Consider the following 24,300-nt stretch of genomic DNA (forward strand, 5'->3'; position numbering starts at 1 on the left):
TTCAAAGGACAGACTCCACAAGAGAGCTGGTATAATGATTCTGGACCTCCAGAGTGGATGACTACTGTCTCTGATAAAGGCTATATCAGTGATGAGCTTGCTCTCCAATGGGTTGAAGAATTTGGTCATGAGGCTCGTGATTAGACGGTTGGAAGGCAGGAAAAAAGGATCCTTTTGATTGATAGCCACGGTATTCATCTTACATACCTTAGGATTCCTTACTAATGCCGAGGAAAATAAGATTCAATTTTCCCTCCAAATAAAACAAATTATATCCAGCCTTTGGATGATAAGCCTTTTCAGATTCATAAGGCTTTTTTCGGAGACAAAACAACTTGATTTCCCAATGGGGCGGAGGATTTACAGCCAACAACTCTTTTCTTCAAGACCTAAAAAATATTAGAGAAGAAGCTCTAACACAGCGGATTTGCCGTGAATCGTTCTGCGAACGAGGAAGTTTTCCAGTAAATGCTGACTTGGTTTGTCGGCCGTTAGAACATACTCTTCCTGCTATACCAGATCTCTATGAACGAATACATTCACCTTTACCTTTGCAAGAAAATCTTCAATCTTCAAGTCTTGAAAATACTCCCTCAAAGACTCGCTTTGATATTGAGAAACATCGAAAAATTTGGCAAAAATTACTACAGTTACTCCAAAAGAAAACGGCTTCTCAATACGATAGTAAATGATCTAGAATACCAAGTTGAAGCTATTCAGAATCATATCTCTACTATCCGCGAAATGGCCACCACCAAAGCTATTCGAGCCAAAAAAAAAAAAAAATACCAGAAGGCAAATATCAGGTATCAGAGACAGTGGAAATCTTCGAATTAAAGAAGCAAACCGTTGTATTGAGGATAGACGTGCAAAAGAAGTTGAGAAAGAAGAAAAACGGATGGCAAGAGAATTCAAAAAACGCTACGGAACAGAACCATCCCAACGTCGGAGAAATCAAGAAAATGAAAATTTTGGTACGCCTGTATATGAAGAGAATGGAGATATTATTTATTATATAGATACTCGTGGAAATTAGTGAAGAAATTAATGTTTATTCTTAAACACGGTTAGATTGAAGAACCCGGTTAGTGTGAAGCAGACCAAAAGAGCGGTCGGTGTTGGTCTGCGTAGAGACGGCTATGCCCGAAGGAGAATTTTGGAAAGGGCTTTGTATACATCGAAGAATCGCCGAGGATCCCCCGAAGTTGTGACCCACAGAAAGGAGATATGTGCGAATCTGGTCTCAGTCCTTTTTTAGGCCCCATTCTTCCCTGCAGTAGCTTTGTGGATCAACTTGAGGAGATGCTGCTAGGCTGGGCTGAAATGACGGGAAAGTGCGGTCCAAATGACGTGAAGACGAGCTACATGACGCTTTTGGATAGATTTGCCGTTCGACAACTCACCTCCTCGCCCTGTCTAGACTAGAATTCATATCTACTTATTACATCTACACAGATATGACGCAGCTCCGGTCCCTGCACAAGATTTGGACAACAACATCCTGGTAGCACTTGTGTGAGGGTCTTGCGATTGGACACTGTATGGTCCGCTTTGTGAGAAAATAAGTTACTTTCAGAAATTGTTCATATTAGATAATGATGCCAACGAAAGTGATGAGGGCGGAATCCATTTAAGGGTTTGGTAAGACGAGTGGTCAAACCCCAACACCACATATGTTGGACGTCATCAAAAAGAGAATCAGCATCTGAGAGGAGTCTCGTGATGAAGGTTTTATCGCTGATTGCACGATTGCACATTTGTTGAAGGCCCAACTCATGCCCAATATGCACGCGCGACATCACCGTTATCAAGTGCCGGGCTTCAACGATTTATCAACATTCCTCTATATTGATGGCTCCACATTGGCTCAGTGGATCAGGTATTGTAGATATATAAAAAGTGGTCCCAGTCCCATCTCTGGGTATTCTTAGACTGTTCGGTTGTCCACCAACACCTCACTTTTAATTAGTCGTGGCTATGAGTTGAGGGACAATTCTGATCAGACACCAAAATGAATATGTTGAGCCATGGGTCCATTTGTATCAACACGGTCAATATAGATAGGCTTCGCAAATCCACAAAGTCCGCGGATATCCTCAAATCCCTACCTGCAAGTGAGGACTTGGTAGTCAATCCAATTTGAGGATATCCTCATTAATCCAATCAGGAAAAATGTTCCAAGCCTCTTTTTCTTTCAGCATACATTGCTTTTCAAGTCAACATGAGACCAAGACTACTATAAATGTGAGACAAGAGATCGCTAAATTATGTCTGATCACACCAAGCACCATGAAAAGCAACAGGGGTAATAAGCCAGCTAAGACACGTCCAAACGCACTGTCCTTTTCCCACCGTAGAGCAACTGAATCAGAGCCTGAGAATGCCTTTCGAAAAATACAGGTCTTGAGTGAGAGTCTCCCAATTTGCATATTACATTGCTACTCTTTCTACTGCATTGCTTTGTCTTTCAACATTCACGCGCAGATACGCTCGATTCCCAGTGTCCTTCATGGTTATTTTGCAGCTCTATTGAGGTTTCAATCACATCTTGCGTAGCCTTTTCTATCCTGAAGTTTCATTTTGAGGAAGTATTGAAGCAAACAGGTTCAATACGGTGTTGGTCTGACTGCCGCTGGCGTTTCTGGATATAGCTGTCGTCTTATTCATCTTTGGACTCAACTGCCTGTATTGCAAATCTGGCTCGCGAGTATCCTGTCAACTGCTCGCGGGATACTCATTCTTCCTTGTTCTATTTTGTGCTAGACTGACGCTATGGAGATGTCCCAGAAAAGGCAGTTCAAAGCCCCTTGTGAAGAGCAATGGAGTTTGATCGCGTGTGTGCATACAATGAGTCAGAATATTTATTGAGTGCGAGACAATTGAATTGTCCACTTACGGAAGGTGTTGTGCTTTTTCACATCACTAAGAAGCGACAAACTGCTTCCGTCCCTCTAATAACAGTAGAGTACACTGCAAACATCTTCCATGTGAGAGCGAAGTCTAGAAGACATGGTCTTGAAGTTTGACTTAAGTTGAATCTGACTAATATGGAGCAAACATAATTTCCATGGTCATGAGTTTGCTTTTTATCTTGGCCACGGCTGGGAACTGCCAAGCGAAGATTCAATGTTCATGGTTTCTGCATACGATACTGAATACTTTAGAACCTCTTCCTTTCCTCGAAATGCCAATGCATGCCTAGCTTTTACTCCCTAGCTCGATGCTCACCCCTCGCTGCCTTGAGCCCAGCGAGCGTAGAATTTTGCGCTTCCATGCAGTGATGAGCCCTGCGTTGTCAAATTCGCGCTCCCTGGTAGACCTGAGCCCTGGCCAGTGTATAACTTCGTGCTTCCATGCAGCCATGAGCCCTGCGTTATCAATATGTGCTCCGTTGGGCAAGTGCTGGCTGGCACCAGTATTTGAGCCTACTCTCTAGCCCGTGCAGGCACCTCTCCGTGGCGCTAGGGATCAGTACTCGTCATCGGTGACGGGGAAGCCAAGGCCTGCACATGATCCTGTAGAGACTAGAGAGTAGTTTTGTTGTTAGCTCATGCAATTTAATTTCGATTCGGCTCTTGTTTCCCAGTATCAATGTGAAGCCCTCTAGCTAGAAGAGCATATTCGCATGTCATGTAGTTATCTATGGTAGCCTACCGTAGCGGCAAAGGTGTAGGATTGTTGCATGAGTGGTGAATCGATGTGGTGAATCACCAAGACGAGATACGTTGGTGGTTGTTGGCAAGCTCTTCACGTTCTTGCCAGTGATTTAACATCATTGGGCTTGACGGGTATGTTTGTTGTGCAAGCTGGTGGTGATATGTTTCTCCATAGACTGGAGAGTGCTCTGTTGATTGACGGAATGCTGATGATTCAACGCGGTTGGATTGGATGAGGATTTTGATGCAAAGAGGGGTAAGTGGTGGACTGCACTGGCACCGGTCAACATCATTCTGTGTAGATGATGGAGGCGTTGACGGGATTCAACGCGGTGAGGGTGAGGATCCCGTTGACACTTCGTAGGTGTCTGCGGTGACTGACCGTGGTGACTGACTGTGGCGAACGCTAACAGCCAGCCGATGCGGGGATACTGTGTCAACAGTTATTCAACGGCAGGATCCAGCATTGATGGTAATGGCCATAGGTCTTATCCGGCGCTGAGATGACTGGTGGGGACCAGTGATGTTGACTGAACCGCAGTCAACAGGTGGTGAGGATGCGGTGAGGAGGGGATGGACATTGTCCAACCACAATATACCCGGGGTTGAACCCAGTTCAAACCTCCTGCTCGAATCACGTCCAACTCTCTCGGATATGCCCTTTATCATTCGTAGGAAGGTTCGCTATACTGTGAAACCGCTTTTCATCTCTCCTCAGTTTCTGTAATGATTATTTGAGCGTCGTTTGATGATTTCATGGGCTACTACTGAGCTACTACTGAGGATGCAGACGTGGATATATATCACTGGTCTTGCTGAGACTACGCATGCACGATATGAACGAAGTCGATCAACCTCGTTAATAGTCGCAGAGGTTGCCCTCATGAGTATATTGATGTCAAGTAAAATAATACGTGAATATCCGAGTTGACCAACCTACTACGCGCTACTTGCCAGCTATGTAGCTCCAATACCAGAGATGTGACGCTGATCCGATCCCCCAAGGGTATTGATTTCGTTCTGGTCCCCACACCGCCGCGAGGATGCGGGTCGCTAGCCATTCAATCTTCTGGAACACATAACACATTTGTAATTTGTGTTTGTTTCATTTGATCTACACCCAGGCCTTATCCTACCTGATAGGCATACAAGCGCATGTTCTGATTCCGTTCCAAGGCGCCCTCGAGCCCGGGTTGCCCCCCAAGGCGACGGGCAAGATCCGCCGGCCACTATCAATGCGCTCTTTCTTATGCTCGCGCCCGAAATATTTGTCACCTGTCAGTGAAGGACTGATATACGCGTGTGATTCATCAACGCCCTTGCAACCCAATCGCATATCAGCTTTTCAAGCTGTCCACTAGCGAACCTCATCGTTGTGCCCTGAGTGATTGAGCTCAATTAATGAGGAATCGCACTCTGAGTCTCAGGGTTTTAGGATCCCGAGGCTCCCCTTGGAGCCGGTCCCCGCGTTCGGGTTCACGAGCTCTTGGCGTACTCAACTCTTGGAGAGGTCGCCGAGTCTCCACTCACCTCTTGACATGATGTGAAATACTTGAAGCGAGTGGGCCCTGGTGTCAATCTAGCTAGTGTGCAGACAGGTGGTGAGGAAGGATGATAGTTCTCCGCTCGCTGACCATCGCTGTCAAGGCAGCATTACCTCAAGGATTTGAGCATTGATCATCCCGGTATCTCCTCATCGTACTTGAGGCAATTGCGTTCTTAATGTTGAAGTCGAGTGTTACTTGATGAGAGCCTGGGGGCTGATGTGGAGTCTCTGAATGGACTGGGCTATCAGCTCAGGTCGAAAGCTGGTGTTGTCTGTTGACGATTCGAGGAAGCGGTAGGCCGACTAGGCGTCAAAAGTGGACTTCAAGGACGTGTGCGGTTGCGTTGTATGCTCGATGAATTGACTATCAATAGATGCTGGGTGTTATGGCATACAGGAGTGATATGAGACCGCACTGATGGGTGGATCTTGCCCGTCGCCTATGGAGGCACCCCCGGCAATTGGAAATTGCCTCGCCGACCCCCATAAAGGGGGTCTCTGGGGGACCCCGCCCCTGGCTCGAGGGCGCTCCGGAAATGAACTGAACATGGGCATGACTGTTGGGCATCCTCCTGAGCGAGATAATTCCTATAACAGTGGCATAAGGCAAGACAATTGGCAATTGTGCTTGCGTGGCGCTGACATACCTTGCCCGTCGTGAAAGGCCGTGCATTGCGACGATCAGACGAAGCATCACATCTGTCAAGCTCAAGCCCAAGCGCAGCGATGGAGGGTACTGCACAAAGCGGTGGTCGTATGATAGGTAAGGATGGGGTAAGTTGTCGACGCGACGCGTACATACCACGCGCAACCTCGGTTGCTTATTAGCAACAATGTGAAGCCACGAAAAGGCCTTATCACTCGTCCCCAGTCCAGCGAACAATTAGGCGGAGTCAAACACCATTTCAGATGCAACGTATCGTGATCAGCCCCTACCTATCAACAAATGAAGGTGCAGTGGGGACGCTTCACGAACACGTTAAGGCTGGATTGACGGCGTGCTGACAGGAACCTCTTCTGAGGACTCAGCACACGATAAGTTCATTCCAGCGTCGGAAGCTCTTCTGCATCAGCCTGTCACTACAAAAAAAAAACAATATCTGAAGTCGCGGCATCCTTCGATCGCATAACCTCATTCGACGTAATGATAGTACCACGTCAAACCGAGAGAACCACAGGGATATGAGGCCTTTGAAATCCTTTCCTAGTGGAGATATTATTTACCTTGGCCTTTTTCCATTAGCGAGTGATTTAGGGAAGAGATTTGACTCACAGGATACGTATTGTCCGTTGGCATTATGTGCGATTGACTGCTGTTCTGGTCTGCTCGCCGGAGCCATTGCGGAAGACCAAACGGAAAAGGCAGAATCACATTAGAAAAGCGCTTTTCAATGTCAGTGACCTCGAGGAGGCCATCCGCCTACAGTCGACATAGAACGCAAGGATTTGGATCTGATTCCAGTTAGCATTAGCAATTTGCTATCCGCAATCGAAGCCGAAGGGGGAGCCATGTAGACTTCTTCATACGAATGACCATTGACCATTGCAGCGATGTCTTGCCACTCTGTGGTGGTTCTACACACCTCGCCGGCATGGCAAATTTGAGCCTTCTCCATGTCGACACTGCATTTGGCGGAGGTTGACACCGTGGTTGGATCAAAAGTTATTTCGACTCGGCTTGTAGTGGTTCTTTTCAAAGTGGTCTGAGCAATGGCCGCTTGTGCTTCGGTATTGGTCTCACTAAGAGACTCGCCAGCAGCTTACTCCAGGCGGGCTGAGAAGACAACTTGGGCCTTGCTTGTCATTTACGTTAGGGAAGGTGTTCTCTCGGCATTTGGTATCAGCCTGAATGCAGTTTCCAAATCATTCCGCTAGTCTTTGGTGGCTTAAAAAGAACTATGCTGATCACCCGCAGTACCCACGGTATCAACCTCATTCCATATAGCAGCAAGTGGTAAAAATCTTACCCTGTGAAGCCTCTATCTTGTATCAAGGCTTTCAAAAAGGTCATTCAAGGTCAGCTAGGACGAAAATATGGTGGCCATGGATCCTAGCTCGCACCTGGCCCATGGAGTCTAGAAGGTTTATCGTAAAGGGTTTTTGCTTATTCAATCGAATGGCAAGATGTGCGCATTCTTGAAATCGAATAAGTCTAACGTTTTTTATGTGCGTCAGTACCATGGAAGAACTAGGTAATTTAAGGGAAAGACTTACCACGACGTTTCAGATGGAGGGTCAGTCGGATTGCGGTGTGGTTCGCAGTGTACTTGGCCAGAAGCTCGGGAATGGGTCAGATATTTATAGACTTCCAACTTGTGACATCGCACATATGTCTTCTGACTTCCAGTGACAAATGTGCTTGGATCGTTGATATTGCGTGTGCGGAAACCGTTGAAGGCTCGGGTAAGGCGAGTGGTAAAATCCCTGCGCCTCACATTTTTGGGCTTCGTAAAGGTGACAATCAGCGTCTGAAAGAAGTGTCTAGGTGATAGTTTCACCGTTAATTGCACAATTGTTGAACGTTCAACTCATGCCCAGTATTTACATGCGGCATCGCCGTTGATCAAGAGTCGGGTTCAACCATTTATTCACAGCTCTTCATCAGATAATGGAAAGTGGCATTCCTGAGCCATCAGTGCATATTCATGTCTGAGCGTCCGAGTGTCCATGCAACATCAATGTCATCAAACTAACTGCGAAGATGCTACGTACCTGAAGAGCAGCACCGATACCCCGCAGATTAATTTACCGGGGCCCAAGATCTAAGTCCATTGTTACAACAAACAAATTCCTACTCTGTAATTTTTTACAATCCACTGACTCGTAAATCCTAGCACCATATTGGAAGACTGTTTGTTGAGATTTTCACTAATTCTAACTTGAGGTTAAAAAAAAGCGTTGATCTTGAATGCCGTGGCCGTCAACTGCTTGGTGAACCTGAGTGTGTCGATACGTTGATCGGACTTTGAAAAAAAAAAAAAAAAAAAAAAATTTTTTTCCCATTTTCCTGATTGCTGTCGGACATCACATAAGTATCATATAAGTGCTGCATCTTTTGCTGCATTCTTTGCTGTGTCAAATCGCGTCAAGGATTAGGGTAGCCCAGCTCAAGGCCGTCAAGCGTTTCTGTACCACCCCAATATCGACGAGATAGATGAAACAGCCCAATATAGTACGTGCCAATTAAATCCTACGACCCGACCGCGCTCACGAAACAATAGATGTTGACTTCGATATTAATCTCCACGTACTGTAGCGCGACTTCTCTGATATTCCGACACCACCTCCCTGTCTCGCCACCGATTATGGTGATTCCGAGCCGGAGATGTCGAACATAGGCGGAGTCATGGGCCCCGGATATCAGCCCCAAGAGAGCCCCGCCATTGAATGTCTGTTTTGTCCCAACTTTGAGAGCCAGACAGGCTTCAAATGGACTGGTCCGGACCTAATGGCCGTTTCCACCTAAGCCCACGACGTCTTCTTTTACATGTCATATTTCTTCTTCAATGAGACGATAAGCTGGAAAGAATGCAGGCTTGCCCGGGTGGATTGTTCGAGCGGGAATACGGTCGCAGAGCATCTATTCTTCCTGCCAAGGGTCGAAAGAATCAGGGGGAACTTGCCCCGAATCTGCGGCCAGATGCTCGACATTATCGATTGTTCTCCCATCAGGGAGGCATCCAGCTTCCGGCTGTCCCTGTTTCCACGCATGGATCCTATGCCGTATTCTGATCAGTCGATGTTCGGCTCGCCTACCACACTACCCACCACGCCATGTCTGGAGCCTTCTTTCTTTGTACATAATCTTCAAGGGAATTATCATTGACTAGGATATATGAGCTTGTTCTTGATGGCGTTTGCTATGTTGGAATTAATGAGTCTCACAGGTATTTCTACATCGCGCATTGTGTTTGCACTGCTCGCGGACCGATGACAAATTCAGAGGGAGATTACCGTTTGCCATAGCTTCTCTATATCTTTTGCTCAGATCCATATGATTCCACAGACGACATAAAATCTTATAATTGGTGGGGATAATTATATGATGGCAAGTGTAGGGCTGAAGTGCCTGTGAGTGAGACTCCTCTAGTCGAGGTGATTGTGATAGAGGACAAATCAAATAGCATTTTTGGCACGGAGAATGCAAATCTTATGTACCGGTATTTCTTAAATGCTGAGTTCCTTTTGGGTACCAGGCGTTATGTTCATCTAAAGCTGTGAATCAAGTCAAATGGGCGATTGTCCGGGTGAATCGACTATGGACACTAGCAGTAGGTTGCTTAGGATAGTGCACGAACTATCACCATATCATATGTATGCGGGAGTTGAACGAAAAACCCAATCAGCTGATGAGTTGATGAACTCTAGAGCATTACCCTTGTTGTCTATTCATGCTCGCTATAGCCGGCTTCGTGGTGCATGCCTACTTAAAGCTCTGGAAATCGTTTCGCTGAAAAAACATGAAGGCCCATACCAATGTCAATTTTGAAACGACTGATGATGAGGCACAGAGACTAATCAGAGGAGGCGAGATATAAAAACCACGGGTTTCACTTCCAGCATTCTCATGAGGTGATCTTATGAGGTGGAATGAGTAGAGCAATCGACCTTTGCTGAGTTGCCTTCCAATTTACAATTGCATCTTTTCACGCAGGAATAGCGAGGTCTTCTCATTTAAAGATCGGGAGTTATGATCATGAAAATTCGTAATCTCTCCGCACGTTACTTTATGTATTGAAACTACGGGTGCAACTCATGAGTGAAGCTCTTGCTGCAGGCTCCGTGTTGGCTCCAATCAAGAACAGATTTGTCTATCATTGCAACAAGCAAATCTAACATATATTGTGATACAGACTCGACCAGGCTGTTAGGGAGAGCTGTCTGAGCCGCCCCATCATTGGTTCTCAAGTCCTCAGATGATTCAAAATTAAATTTACTGCCATGTCTCTTAGATCTCTGTCACTTGGCGTAGTCGAATGGAAAATCTTTTTTATTGCATCCTGAAACGTGCTAGAATCTAGCCATCGAAGGGCTTACCGCTTGGCGTTTTCCTTTGCTAATGTTTTCAAACCTTCAGCAAACTTTCTGTCTGCCAGAGGATAAATCAAGATATGAAACGATAGAGGATCAGATGCAGTCTCTGATGCCTCGGCAGTCTCAATAGACTCTAAATTGCCGTAAATTTCTCCATTGACTTTACTAGAAACATATAGGCTGAAGGCCAGAGGCCGGGTGCTTCCAGTAACATTGACTATTGACGCCTCCTCGACAAAGTCGTGACCGGTTCTGGGAACGAGGTTTTATACTTAATAATTCAATGAATAGAAATAACCTACTAATCCTGCAACTAGCAATGGTTCTTCTTGAAGAGTGACCGTGTCGGTAGATGGCTCCTAAGCGAGATCAATCGGCTGAGCACTTCCATATTATTACCAATCAGAATCCTTCTCTCACTTGGAGCCCGCTGCTGAACGCTTTCGCGAAGAATGCTGATCGCGGGCAAACGATACATTCATGTAATGTGTATGATTCATCACCGCACACGATTGTTATAACGCTGTATTTCGAGTCGCGACGCAGGCTGCAGTACCGTCAAAATCGGATGAATCAGTAGGAAAGCTGATGGATACCTTGATAGAGCAACTAAAAGCTCTTGGTGAGGGCTTTTATCCTGTGTGACTCTCTGCTGCAACGAAACCGCGGCTTCTGGAATATGCGATGACTTCCCAACCATCTTTGAGCCACCTTCCTTTTTGTTGAAGGGCATGATCAAGATATGTCGAGATATTTGGATCTGGGTTGGCATTTCTTAGGGCCAGGTCAAGAAAGGGGAAAAAGACAGTGGCACGAACAATTCCACCCACGATGCGAAGAATGATAAACCGCGGACAAACGGCTAGCCAAGTTCAACGTCGAATCACATCCAACCCGCTGATTGATGTATTATCATAGGCTACTCATCACTTTTCAAACCACTATACATAAGCAAGGCGCGGTATATTTTTTTAGTGTCTCATACTCTGTAAACCATCTTATTGGACTACAGAACCTTTGGAAATAATCAAACGGGCCGTTGAACGAAATGGATGCTTGGTTGAGACGCAGAGAGTTTTGAAAGAAGATCACCCCAACCAACTCTTCTCGTGTGTGCCACATTCGATTATCCTAAGCCGAATACGGCTTGAATGTATCACCTTGAAACTTAGTGTAGCAGGGATTGGCTGTATCAGATCTTTTCAGTTTGGCTGTCGAGACCCAGCCCAGTGCTGGGGAAAGAAAGCTCTTCGTGTCTGGGGGAAGCATGGAGGGAATCTATTTTCGAAAGCCACTGTAAATCCACTATACAGAAAAGCCGGCGGGCCCCAGCCAGCCCCAGCATCATGGATCTTATTTTTCCCTAATCAGTTCCATACGCGACCCCTTTAAGCCGAAGCTCATTCACCTTGTCCGCATGGATTTTTTTTTTACATTCCCATAGACAATTTCCTGACCGAAGAGGGAGGCGACTCAGTGATAGAGATGCCTGTCATCTCAAACCAGACATCCCCTGTTTCGTTGGACAGCTTTTGGTGTCGGCAGCTCAATGGTATAACTCGCTGTCTGTACCCCAATTTGGTGATCCCCCGAACTTCAAGTCAAACCTTGTAAACCTTTCTCTTGACTTCTCGAAGTTGGTCAAAAGATTGCGCATACTCGAGAAGACTCTCCCGATATTCTCTCGGCATAGCAAAGTGAAGCTCGGGCTTTTGAGCGGCTGGCTCTGGAGCATGATAGAGAAAAGGTTCGGGACATGGTGGTAACACGGGTGACTTGTTAGAGGAAATTTTCGCAGGATCTATCTGCATGGTATCGTTCAGTAACACGTTCGGCAATGCTGGCATAGTGCTCAACAAGACTGAGATATGCTGTATCGATAGACAATTGAGAAATCTGTTTTGGGTACGTAGGGTAGAGAAAGATGAGTTGTGTTTGAAATAAGTTTTCTTTCAGACGACGTCCATTGAGCTCGTCATACCCTCGGTTTTCCCGGATTAAAGATAGGCTGGGATTCTGAACGGATTGCGTCATCAATGCCGTACACTCAGGTGGGGAAGGAACATAATAGAAATTCAAGCCGCTCACATATATCGTATTATTTTCGAATATTTTGCAATACATTCTGCTATGTGTTTACTTAACAGTGAAAGCACAGGTGAACCATCAGGGCATACCATGGCACGCTCTCCGAGTACGAACAAATCCCACGCCTGGCCCATTTGTAATACGAAGAGATTGCATAGCTTTGATGTAGCGAAGCTTGGTGGTGCGATTGCGGCTGAGACGTGAAGCGACTCAACAGAAATCACATTCCGAGCTATCAGCTGGCCTGATAGAACTTCCGCTTAGCAGCATATATATAGAGCGAGCTATATCAGGCAAATGAATACATCATCATCATCATCATCATCATATCAGAAATAGGGGCTAGTGTCAACATTCATCAAAGCATCAACACTGGTGTCGTGGTCTTTTGCTTCTGAATGCCGCTATCGCAGACAAAGTGCTATCAAGACATCTTGGAAATTTCGACGAATCATGGTAGTTATGTCTTTCAGTTCAGCATCACCTGCCACCCAGTAACCAGAATTGCGATCCATACGGTTAAGCTCCGCAAATAAATAGGTATCATAAACTTCTAGCACCTCATTAAGCATCCGTGGAGTATTGAAGCTTTCTCCATGAGTTCTTGACAGGTGCTCAATTTTTCCAGATTTGACTAGGTCCACAACGTGATGGATGCGAAACGCAAGAAGACGCCGCGCGAAAGCATCAAGTAAGCAACTATAATGAGATTTGCTTAGTTATCGTGCGTTTCAAACTATTTCATGCGGACTCACTCGCTCAGTTGTGTTTGTGGACTTCCTGGGAATTCAATGGGATCCAATGGAGGTATTTTTGGTTCGCAATCTAGAAGTTGGCTGCAGGCTCGCTGGCATCGATTCAACATTTGTCTCTCATCAGTGCTCAAAGATGGATTTGAAAGCGCGGTCTTCGCATCGGAGACTGTCTTATGCTGTAGGGTTCGGAAATCATTGATAACCTCAACTATTCTCAGAGCACGCACGGAATCTTGAACTTCGTATGAGAATGACCCAGGCCGATGCTCAGAGGCTTCGAAATTCGGTTCTGATCATTCATGCTAAGAGTTATTTTTATAATTCTAGTGTCTTCTTATAATTGCTGAGTGATGATGGCAAGAAGCCGAAGAGGATTTTACCGGAAGGAGGGCCACTTCACGTACCTGCATTTAGAATATAGTTGATCTTCATCCGATCGCAAATTTTATGTACGAAAAGAATTTCTATCTTTACTTCCGTGCAATCAATGGTTTTGGTTGCCCATGATTAATTTTAGCCACTGATTAATCATAAGTTCAGGCAAAAAATCCTCAAGAAAATTGAGCCTTCGGTAAAAAAGGGCTTGAATATGCACAATACCGTATAATTGACGTGTAGATGGAATTCGATCTTTGATCGATCTGTTTGGGAGACTGCAATTTGTCCCATCGAAGAAGCGCTACAACCGATCAGCAGGGGCTGGGCCAATGATACACCGTAAAATGGGCCCTGCTGATAATCTTTTTACATTGTTAACGTCAATTCAGTGTGCATATTGTAAAGTAGGACACAAGATTAGATTCCAAATTGCGCGAGGATCGGCTTGGGCAGGTAACCGTGAGACTTTTCATCTCCATCACTTGCAATATTGACGGATCATGTGTGTCTAACGATGCCACCAATTTTTGGGTTGTGGAAAGGGCAATTTACTAGAATACGGACGTGAAATGTTAGTGACTTGCGCTTTCGCGTGCTAGTGATTTCGAACTGCAAGTTCATACATAAGTTGCTGCTTTTTCGGCTGTATACTGTCGCAGGTGACCAAGACATCTTCATATGCAATTTGTTTTTCTTTCATGAGCTCACCGTGTCCCTGGAAACCCCAAGAGAGCTTTATGTCGAACTGAGGGGTGGTATTTTACCATTAAGGACAGGGTTATTCATCAAGTACCCATTTGTCGGAAAAGTGGAGGTCTATTTTACTAGCGTCCATACATTTTTATTCAATACCGCATCATTTTTCATTCCTTAGGCATCGACTGCTCAATCAGCACATTCAACCCCCTTATTTTACACATCATCTTGTATTTAGAAGAACACATCTCAAGTACGGTTCAAGGAATTCATTGGTCCATCTCCGTACTAGTGCGCACTGCTTTCCTCGGAAACTGGAAGGGAAGACTTATAACAACGCGTGGGAGACTTGCCAGGTAGTAGCAGTGGGCTTTGCCGAGGGATTGCTATATTGAAGCGCAGGGATTGCAGAGATATTTATAGACTTTCCAGCTGACTGAATGGCTCACATCCTTTCTTCGTCTGCGGTAGCAAATGTGCGGAGGTCGTTGAGATCGTGGGGGCGAAATTTGTAGAAGGCTGTGGTAAGGTGAGTGGTCCAATTTCACCGTCTCGTGTTTTGGCCGCTGTCTAGAAGAGAATGCTGGACTCGAAATCAACATAGTTATCGCGACTTCAACACTGATTGCCTATTCGTTAAATCATCAACTCATACCCAGTGTTGAAATGCGACATCACCGTTGATCACTTTCCCCTATGTCAATGGCTTAACGTTGACTCAACGGACCACGTAGGGATTGCCGACTATTTCAGTCCCATGCTTGGGTGGTTTTACGTTGTTAGGTTGACCTTCAGTACCCACTTTCCGCTATTCTGGATTGTAGGTTGAGTCCCAGCCCCAATCGTGGGCTAGAAATGGGAGCAGTGTGGATTAATATGGTTAAGAGTAGCGAAAACGATCACAGGTCGCCGGCCCACGAGTACCCCAAATAAAGTTTGACGTGGCTAAAAACCTTGCCAGAGCCTGAATTGACTAGGATTAATCATTACTCCTGTCTTACTTGAGATACAGTCAACATATATATATACAATATCAAGGTAATTCAGGGATATTGAATATTTCTCGGGCATCTCATGGCTTTTGGAAGACGTGTCCCGAAGTATTCATGCAAATATGTTTTCACTACAGATCCTATCGAGGAGGACTATGCGTCTCTTAACATGATAAAAAAATGATTAGAGCTTATGTAAGAATGTCTTGTGAAATATTGACTCTACACCCGTGTCAACATCATTGCATTGCAATTTGGGTGTTATGATTGGTGTTTGTTGACGTTTGAGAAAGAGATAACAGTGGCAGAACAAATTCACCACGATGAGGAGATTGACAACGGTTGGGATCCGTCCAACCGCCCAACTCCCTAGCCAACTTTACCCCTGGTCACTCACCACATCACGCCGTCACCAGTTTAACACTGCACCCCCTTCAACTCTCATCAACACTTTGCTCCAGGAAATGATTAGTTCAGTGGGAGAATTATTTTCACATACCAGCATTGGAATCGTCATCGTAAATTCCTATTTACAATCGCTGAAGTTCACAATGGGCTTTGCCTTGCAGAATAGAAGGCAGAGAGCACTTTCTACACTGTATCTCAAAATAATACAGGATGGAGAGAAGCAAAGGGTAGCCCCCTTTTGGCATCAGTTTTCCCATCCAACTTCATTCAAATGCATCTTCTTACTGAAGAGTTCTAAAGCCTGCCCACCTGACACTTCCCGCTCGTTCCCTAACCCTACTATGAAAGAGATCTAGTATATATGTGGTTAGAAAGTGAGCTATATGGTATTGTAAGTTTCCCTACGTTGTCACAGTATAGTAGCTTTCCCAGATAGCCATCAATTAGCCGCAAATCACCTAAACAATTCATGAGTAGAAAATCCTGGAGTATAGTGTTCCCAGCTAAACAGCAGTAGCATAGGGGAATGAAAACACTACTGTCGACGTCACCATTGAAGCGCATCTGTAATATGAGAGCAAGGGGGGCTTCCATATCTAAGACCGCTCAAGCTGTTCATTGTAGCAAGCAGGCTGTTAAATACATTCATTATAATTTGCGAATATATGGGATACCTCGAGCACCGCCAAACCTAGTCAGGGGAAATATATGACCACGCCGTGCATTTGGAAAGCCCTATGTAATCATTTAATTGAAAACCCAAGTCTTTATCTTGAAAGGATAGCTGTTTTTTTTTGCAGATGATTTGAACCGGTAACACAGAGTACTATTAGCAGAACGGTCTATTCAATTGGCTGGTCTTAAGAAACGAGTAAGAAAAAAGAAAGGGAGGAGAAATCTAACCTTCAAGACGAATACATTCATGATATTTCCAAATTCCGATCGAAGCGATTAGTCTACGTCGATTGATCTGAGTGTGATAAGCGGATAGGGTTTAGACGGAACTTTCAAAGACAGGTTGCTAAAGATGCACAAGAAGACAAAGAACTAAAAGAACGTGTCATTGATATGTTCAGTCACGAGGTACGGAGCCTTCTCTCAGCGATATTGCCTTGCGCCGAAGATATAATGAAAGTAGCGCGGAAGGAAGAGGTTACCTAAGGGTGTTTCTCGCGTATTCAAGAATCTGCGGAGACCATCAGCTTTTTTATTTTCCACCAGAAAAAGGTTCTTGATCATGTTCCTACGTCCCCGAAAATCGACGCGTTGATGATGAATCTGTCTCCCTGAAGAGTTCAACCAAAATCATACTTTAAGAACCCGATTCTCTCTTTCAGTCCCAACTACAAAGGAACGATTCTCAATTTGATGATCAAAGTGACTGTTCCTATTCGGGCCGTGGAATTGAATGGGTGATAATCGATCTCGATCGGATGGACTAGCAGTCTGGTAAAAATGGAGACTCGTGTCGCACTTTGCATTACAAGTCGTGAGATTCCGTCTATGTCGACCAGAGACAAGTGAGAACGGAACGGCCCAAAAAGCCAATATCTTTAATGAGATCCGAATGAGAGGGGTTGGAACATCACCAGAAGAAAAGGTAAATCTGCGGAATTGTCGGTCGGGCGATTCCATTTCTTTCGAAGGTGCTGATCTGTTGAGTCAGCATGAAGTAACAAAGCCCGGGGTCTGCTTTGGGCGCGCTCTCACACTCTCATCCAAAAGCAACGCGGTATTTACCGTGGGGGTACATCTTCGCCAAGCGTAAAAGCAGACCAATGATATGCTGTAGACTGAAAACGAGCCCGTTTGCTATTTATATGGGGCGATTAATATAATGCACCGTGCTCTTGGGAAATATCGCTGAGCCTGTAGCTTTGATGAACACGTCGCAGCGCATTGAAATAGCGATTGGCAGAACTGTTGCGTGCATTTCAACCTAAAGCTATTGCTGGACTACCACAAGTTCTATTATTATAAAGCTGAATGTCCGGAACAACAGTACAGGGTAGAGGTGATTTGCCCAAGGCGATGCGAGCAAAGGCTGAACTGAACACAAATGCAGAGACTCACCTCACCGAGGCACAGGTCATAAACCACTGAGATCATAAGAATGTAGAAGCTTAGGTGGCCAATCCCGCATTAGCCTACGCTAGTGATGGTACCGGGAATGTAACGTAGGAGTATTCAGTCTGTTAAATTGACAGCTGCATCTGATATGGGACTCTAGACTTCCACTTCATTGCTCCAGTCCAGTATCCATGATATATAATGTTGTCGTAGATGCTGCGGAATATTCATCAAACTATCCGGTAATGGAGGATGGCATGAAGAAAAAGAATAGGGGTCGGCGGACGCGGAATATATTTGTAAGACGTCATCCTCAATATAGAAGTGTTTTCGTTTAAGGTCTCGAGATGATACAGATGGCGACTCTTGGATGATAGGCGGTTGGAAGGAGCCATTCACAGTTTGATGCTGGTAGACGGATGTATCCAACATCCTCTGACCAACTCCAATGGATGTCGGCATGGCTTGTGTTGACGCTTCGTCTACTTGCTGTCTGCTCCGAAGCCCATCACTGCGGGAGTCACTGAGTCGACAGACAGATTGAAGGTCTTGAGGTAGGTTCGCTCTTGATATAGGAAGCCTGGCACTCCCGTCTGTGACTAGTTAGCTCAGAGCCTGTAGACACTTATATGTGGAGCCTACCAGTCACTGCATCCAAGAATTTTTCCTCCTCCTCTCTGACCCAGTAAATTTCATCCAATAGCTGCAATCGCTCATTCGGAGTAATTTGATGTTGAACAAGCCGCCCTGCGTTTTTCAATTTTCGCGCGGTGATTCCATGGCTGATACGTAATTCGCAAAGAATATGGATGAGGAGCGCAATGCGTTCTGTCTGAAATTAGCGCGATTAACGAGATCGATAATCGAAAAAATTGACTTACCAGATTTAGGAAGATGGTCAGGTTCCCGATGAGTCACACCAAGTGGCCACCATGGCGGCTTAGTCTCTTCGGGATTGAACTGTTGCGTTTTGCCCTCCACTGACTTCCGTCCATTATAGGGATATTGGGCTTGTTTACGTGGTTCAACCAGCCTTATGTAATTTTTGGCGATCACCCTACAATTTGCCTGTTTCAAATTCTCAAAGACCTTTTCATAGTATCGGCGAAGATCTCTGCGATTGATGGGGAGTTCGGCTGTAGCGTGGATTTGGGCTGTTAGGGGGAAGATGCCCATCCGGGAGTCCCACTCTTGCTCTTTGCTTCGCGCGCACCTTTTTTTCGGTTGAATTGAGCTCTTCCCTCCTGTCCTAGCTACGTTTGGCGCTAGCGGCGCGATGAGGCTTTTGGGCGGTTCTGGAAAGCTGCTTGTCCTTGATTCTGCCACCGCCTTCAAGAACGCTCCGGTAACTTTTGGCGATAGGATAGATCGGCCACTATCGAAGAGGGAAGGGGATACCTCATGGCGAAGGTTTCCCTGTCGATCAATATAGACGATGGCAAAATGTTCCAAAGAATTTTGACATTGTTGTAGTTGGTGCGACATGGTTTCAGTGTCCCTTTAGCCATCAGTCTCCTGGAACGGGGGGTAGACTGTCCCTTCTGGCGGCAAGATAGGTTGATCGCTGGGGAACAATGCGCATTTTAAATATTTTCCAATTTGCTGAGTGTATTATAGACAGTCCATGATTCGACGATAACGGTGAAGAAGGTCCCTACAAACTACACCTTTGTGGTTGATCTTCTCAGGCCCGAGGCCCGGGCAACCTGACTACTAAACGGGGGCGCTTACTCGAGCACGAATGCGGCGCACGATTAAGGGGTTTCAACATACTGACACCAGCTGATGTCCGTCCCCTACAGAATTGGTCAGCCACAATCCAAAAAGGCCACTGAGATGATTCACCTGTTGACAAATGCGAGACTTAGCCAAGTGACGTTTGCATGTTATCCGTGAACATGCCTTAGCTGATGCAAGGGAGCGCAGATCATCCATTCTTCCTGCAGAGATCTGCGCTGCCCAAAACATCGAGCGTGCTTCCCTCATGAATGAGGGGAGGTACATGCCATCCATTGGTAACACGTTCACTGCGTTGAGCTGCGCGGAACGGAATCAGGATGGATTTTGACACGATTGCATGCTTTTCATTTGAATCATAATCTTATTGCCGTTTGAATTTGAAAGATTCATGCTGCAGAATGAAGAAAGCCCAGGCGCAGCGGAGGCTACCGCCGGATGGAAGGCAGGCTGCTGCGGTGGTACTCATTCATCACATTTCATAGGCCAATCAACTCGCGAACAGTAGCTACGATCTGTAACTCTGGGCATCCGAGCCCTCTCAGTATTGGGCTGATTCTAGATTCTTTGAACTAGGAGAAGAAAAGTACCTCTGATCAACTGTTGAGCTTCAACGGTTTATCAGATTCTCATATTGTTCAAAACTGATCCCGCGGGGCCTGGCCATGTAGAAGCTGCCAAGGTGATTCAGCCTCATCGTTGGTGATCCAAGCCTTTTATGTCGTCGCTAAACGTCTCACCATTTACCTAGTGTGGCTATAGGTGGAGCCTGCGAGTGTTGAAGACCAGCGTGGTGAGCAGTGGGTCTCGTTGGCTCAACAGGCCAGTGTCTCCCCATATGACATCGACGGGTACCGAAGCAAAACCCCCCCCCCAGCCAGTTCTTACGGAGCCATGCTGTTTGAATGGAATATATGGTCTATCTTCAAATTCTGATCGAGAATTGTCTGACTACGGATCATTATCGTCTATTTTGATTTGTTTACCAAGTATTTTGACATCCTAGCGATAATAATTTGAGCCATATATGGAGTGAATTTCGGTCATTCGGTTCAGTGACTGCTCCCTTTACGGGGAAAATTCAGCTATTGTTGATTTGAATTATACCTTACGTATGTATCCGTTGGAACTAGGATATTTTCTTCCTCCATGGAGATCATCACTGAAGGCGAGACCAGGTTTGCTTTGATGGTAAAAGAGGGTGTCGTTGACTGAACCGCGGTCAGTAACACCACTGGTCCCTCGGCAATCTGCTGCTGAATCCATCGATGGTGATTGGTGGTTCTTCACTCTAATGCTGCGCCCGTTGTGGAGCAACGATATCGGCCTTCGCTTGACCAGGAACTTGGCCTCGACGTTTTAGATCCCGCCATTAGAAAAAAAATTCTATTTGGACGGAAAAGACTTTGCTGAAAGTATGATCACTTATGCTAGGCCTCTGGCAAACAGCCTTCTTAAAGGTCCGAGTGGGAATAGCCTGAGATGAAACAGCTGTCTTTGTAGTATCGCCAAGCATCTTCACTGGCATCAATATTATGCTAGCGCAAATTAAAACATGTAATTATACATGTTTCCCGGCAGGTAAGCACCAGAGAAGAAGTTTTTTTTAATTGTGGAACCAATGATCGACCGGTCCGAACAAAAGTTCTGTCAACTAGGCCGTAGGAAATGGCCGTCCGCTTTCGTACCCCGGGCGCCCAAATATTTGCACTACTATAGCTGAATGGGAACGCATTGCCTGGTTTTTCTGATGGGACCGTTCGAGAAAGACCGAGCCATTGCTTGTTTGATTTCTCTGCAAATGTCAGTCTCTCATACAATAGTAAGAACAGTTCGTCACGCTGATCATAGTCTCTCAATACGAATGATACTTGTGCTTTATTAAAAGAGTATAATCGAAGCTTCCGTGCATTCGCTGAACATCCGTACAACAAGATAATAATACAAGGTGGTCTATCTTGGGGAGCATTACCCACTATTAGGTGCTCCGTATGTCTTAATGCATTGATTGCTTCTTCCTTTGCAACATGCGGGTGATGTTCCCATGCCCCGATCGTGCAGCAGCCTGGAGGGGCGATGAACCACGAAATCCTAGATCGATATCAATGCCTTCAATCTTAATCAAACGTTCCACGATTGCTGAATGTCCCTGCTGCGCGGCATAGAACAGCGGCGGGCACCTGGGCGTGTTGACCTCCACGTCAGCCCGGCTATCAACCATTTGTAAATCCCCGTGGTATGTGGCTTGACGCAGTGGCGTCCAGCCCATGTCATCATACACATTCGGGTTCAGTCTTGACTCCTCCAGGAGTAGACTGGCACTCGCAATGTCCCTTTGCTTCACAGCGCGATGCAGAGTGCTGGGTCTTTCCACCCCGTCATCATCACATCGATGTGATCCTCCAACAAGAGTAGGATTCTTATTCCCCTTTCATTGGTCAGAGATAGAGGAGTTGATCCGTTATTGTCTCTCACATTAAGATCAACACTCGGTATCCCGAGCAACTGTCTGACAATCGACCGGTGACCCATCTCTGCTGCAATGTGCAAGGCTGTACGCCCCAAGTTATCTCTCATTTCATGATTCTGACCTGGCGCAGCTAGCAGAAGCAGGAAGATTGCATCGTATTTATAGTAAGCGGCTGCATGTAGAGCCGTTTCTCCAGCTCTGTTCATTGCGGTGACCTCTAGTCTCGCTTGACCTAGCATCACAGCAACAGCCTTTTCGTGTCGTTTGCTTATGGCGACGTGCAATGCGGTGTCCCCGTTGATATCGGTCTCATTTGGGTCTGCCCCGTGCGACAGTAAGGACTGAGCGATGTCTAGCCGTCCTAAGCGGAGTGCCAAGAATAGAGGCTTGCAATATGCAAACTCATCTACCCATTCTAACCCTAGGGGCCTCCGAGCAAGTTGCAGCATCCCGATGACTATTGGCAGGTGATTTTTGTAGATGGCCAAATTCAGTGGTGGCATGCCTTTGTAATCCGATCGCTTCATGTCTCCCCCTCTTTGCAGTAGTTCCATTACCATGGCCTTGTTGCAAGATTTGACCGCGTACCAAAGAGCGGATCGAATTTTATTATCTTCAATGGCCAAATCCGGACTATGCAGCGTCAAGAGGCATGATCCCATTGAGATCTGGCCTTTGGAGAGCGCGTATATCAACGGTGTCCGACCTCTGTCGTCCTTCCAATTGTAATCAACTTTGGAGCTAGTGTGAAGGATCTGCAATATTTCCAGGTTGTTTCTGCGAATGGCGTGGAAGACTGGCGTGCGATGTCTGTCATCGGGGGTGTTGACATTCGCCCCGGGATAACTCAAAATTTCTCTCATGACATGTGGACTATTTTGAGAGGCCGCCCAGAGCAATGCACGGCTGCTTTCAAACTGCACGTTGAGCTTGTATGCGAGAGGTTGGAAAATGCGGCCGAGAGCGCGATTCGTGGAAGCCAACGCAACGGCAGTCCGTGATTGTCGAAGTTCATCCCCAATAGCGATAAGCAACTCAGCGGGAAGCTCGAGAAGTCCCATCTGGGCGGATTCTTTGCACCTGAAAAAATATGTAAGCTTTGGAAGGCAGTACTTCGTCCCCCAAATAACCAATGTGCTTGATATATGGGAAAAGAATACAGAACTCAAAACGAGAATACATAAATTGATGCATGGGTCCCCATTTGCTGATATATGGTAGGGACGTCATCTGACCAGTTCGCATAATTATATTAGCGGCCGCGGCCTCAGGGGGCTCGCGCAGGATCCCAGGGCCAGACTTGTGTTTCCGGGGACTGAAGTGGTGTATCCTTAGGAAAGACATTCCATATTCACATGCGAAGATCTGGCCCACGCGGGTTCTGGCAGCGAGACTTGGTCTGGGGCGGATAAAGTGTGTCAGAGCTTGAGTATGCTAAGCTATAATGTGCATAAGTGGAAGCCCACAGGGCGCCGTGGATTTCCTTCTTGGAGCACAGTTCAGCCCGGCACAATTACACGACGATGCTTTTCAGAATTCCAACGGAGCTCTTATGCTGGATTTGCGGATTTCTTCAAGAATACCACATTCTGAAACTATGCTTGGTCTTTCGTTCGACCAATGCCATTTCCACCGAGGCGCTCTTGTTGTGCCTTGTCTTTGTTAAGATTCCGTCACTCCCGTGCCGCGACGGCCCAAGTGAACTCTGCAGGAGGACCTTATGATGACAAGTGATTCCCGAAGAAGACCGCTACGTTAACAAGTTCTCCGCAGGGAAATTTGCGTTACCAAGGGACTCCATAAGGGACAGCTGCGAAACCAGGGGCCTCTAACAATGTGTAGGCACCTCTTCCCGGTGGTAGAGACTAGTATTGCTCTTCCATCCAGAAGTGAAGAAGCCAAGTTTTGCGTACCGATTTTTAGATTAGTCATTAGATGAACTTAATGCAGGCGAGCGGACAAGGCCTGATGTTGCAAATATTATCACTGCACTGAATCATTATATTTCCAAAGAATTTTCATAGCCGGTTTTATGCACGGCTATAACCGTAGAACACCTGAAGAAAAGATTGCCTGTGAGCACAAGCCTCATCTCTCGAGACTGGAGCTCGAATATTTGGTCCAAATTGCTACATCCCGCTTGATGCAGTTGATGCTGATATTTTGGAGTGGTAGCGTCTCTACCAGGGCGTCACTGGTTCGAGAATGGTCAAGGTAATGTGATTAAGCCGGTTTTCAGCGGGGAATCGTCTTAGTGATGATCATAGATATCACCATCTCTACGCAGGAGCCCACAATATCACCTCGGCTGATAGATCTCTGCTCACTGACTATAATCCACCGATTTACAAGCCCGGAGTGGTACAGGACAATTCAAAAGCATGTCCCTATGAAGAGTGGGGCCGCTAATCAGAACTGCAAAGGTATTTCAAATGGCTTTCATCAGATTGTCAGTCTGAGGTAACGAGGC

At 46.0% G+C, this 24,300-nt stretch overlaps 5 protein-coding genes across 5 annotated transcripts; 1 reads left to right on the top strand and 4 right to left on the bottom strand.

Annotated features, from left to right (window-relative positions):
* Positions 1-5,620: 5,620 nt before the first annotated feature.
* On the top strand, positions 5,621-8,668 carry N7478_001386 (uncharacterized protein; the record flags this gene model as incomplete). Its single annotated transcript, XM_056917601.1, has 3 exons — positions 5,621-5,798; positions 5,867-5,976; positions 8,459-8,668. 3 exons carry the CDS (start codon positions 5,621-5,623, stop codon positions 8,666-8,668), a joined length of 498 nt encoding a protein of 165 aa, XP_056785481.1.
* A 1,567-nt stretch (positions 8,669-10,235) lies between these two features.
* N7478_001387 (uncharacterized protein) lies at positions 10,236-10,969 on the bottom strand (the record flags this gene model as incomplete). The annotated part of the gene is made up of 2 exons (XM_056917602.1): positions 10,236-10,488; positions 10,833-10,969. 2 exons carry the CDS (start codon positions 10,967-10,969, stop codon positions 10,236-10,238), a joined length of 390 nt encoding a protein of 129 aa, XP_056785482.1.
* An 868-nt stretch (positions 10,970-11,837) lies between these two features.
* On the bottom strand, positions 11,838-12,083 carry N7478_001388 (uncharacterized protein; the record flags this gene model as incomplete). The annotated part of the gene is made up of 1 exon (XM_056917603.1): positions 11,838-12,083. One exon carries the CDS (start codon positions 12,081-12,083, stop codon positions 11,838-11,840), a length of 246 nt encoding a protein of 81 aa, XP_056785483.1.
* Positions 12,084-18,248: 6,165 nt separating this feature from the next.
* Positions 18,249-19,108, bottom strand: N7478_001389 (DUF2841 domain-containing protein; the record flags this gene model as incomplete). Its single annotated transcript, XM_056917604.1, has 2 exons — positions 18,249-18,451; positions 18,505-19,108. The coding sequence occupies 2 exons, from the start codon at positions 19,106-19,108 to the stop codon at positions 18,249-18,251; spliced, it is 807 nt and encodes a 268-aa protein (XP_056785484.1).
* Positions 19,109-21,356: 2,248 nt separating this feature from the next.
* On the bottom strand, positions 21,357-22,891 carry N7478_001390 (ankyrin repeat domain-containing protein; the record flags this gene model as incomplete). The annotated part of the gene is made up of 2 exons (XM_056917605.1): positions 21,357-21,788; positions 21,836-22,891. 2 exons carry the CDS (start codon positions 22,889-22,891, stop codon positions 21,357-21,359), a joined length of 1,488 nt encoding a protein of 495 aa, XP_056785485.1.
* Positions 22,892-24,300: the final 1,409 nt, after the last annotated feature.

Source organism: Penicillium angulare (assembly GCF_028827245.1).
Source record: "Penicillium angulare strain IBT 27051 chromosome Unknown utg000001l_segment0_segment0, whole genome shotgun sequence".
NCBI lineage: Eukaryota > Fungi > Ascomycota > Eurotiomycetes > Eurotiales > Aspergillaceae > Penicillium > Penicillium angulare.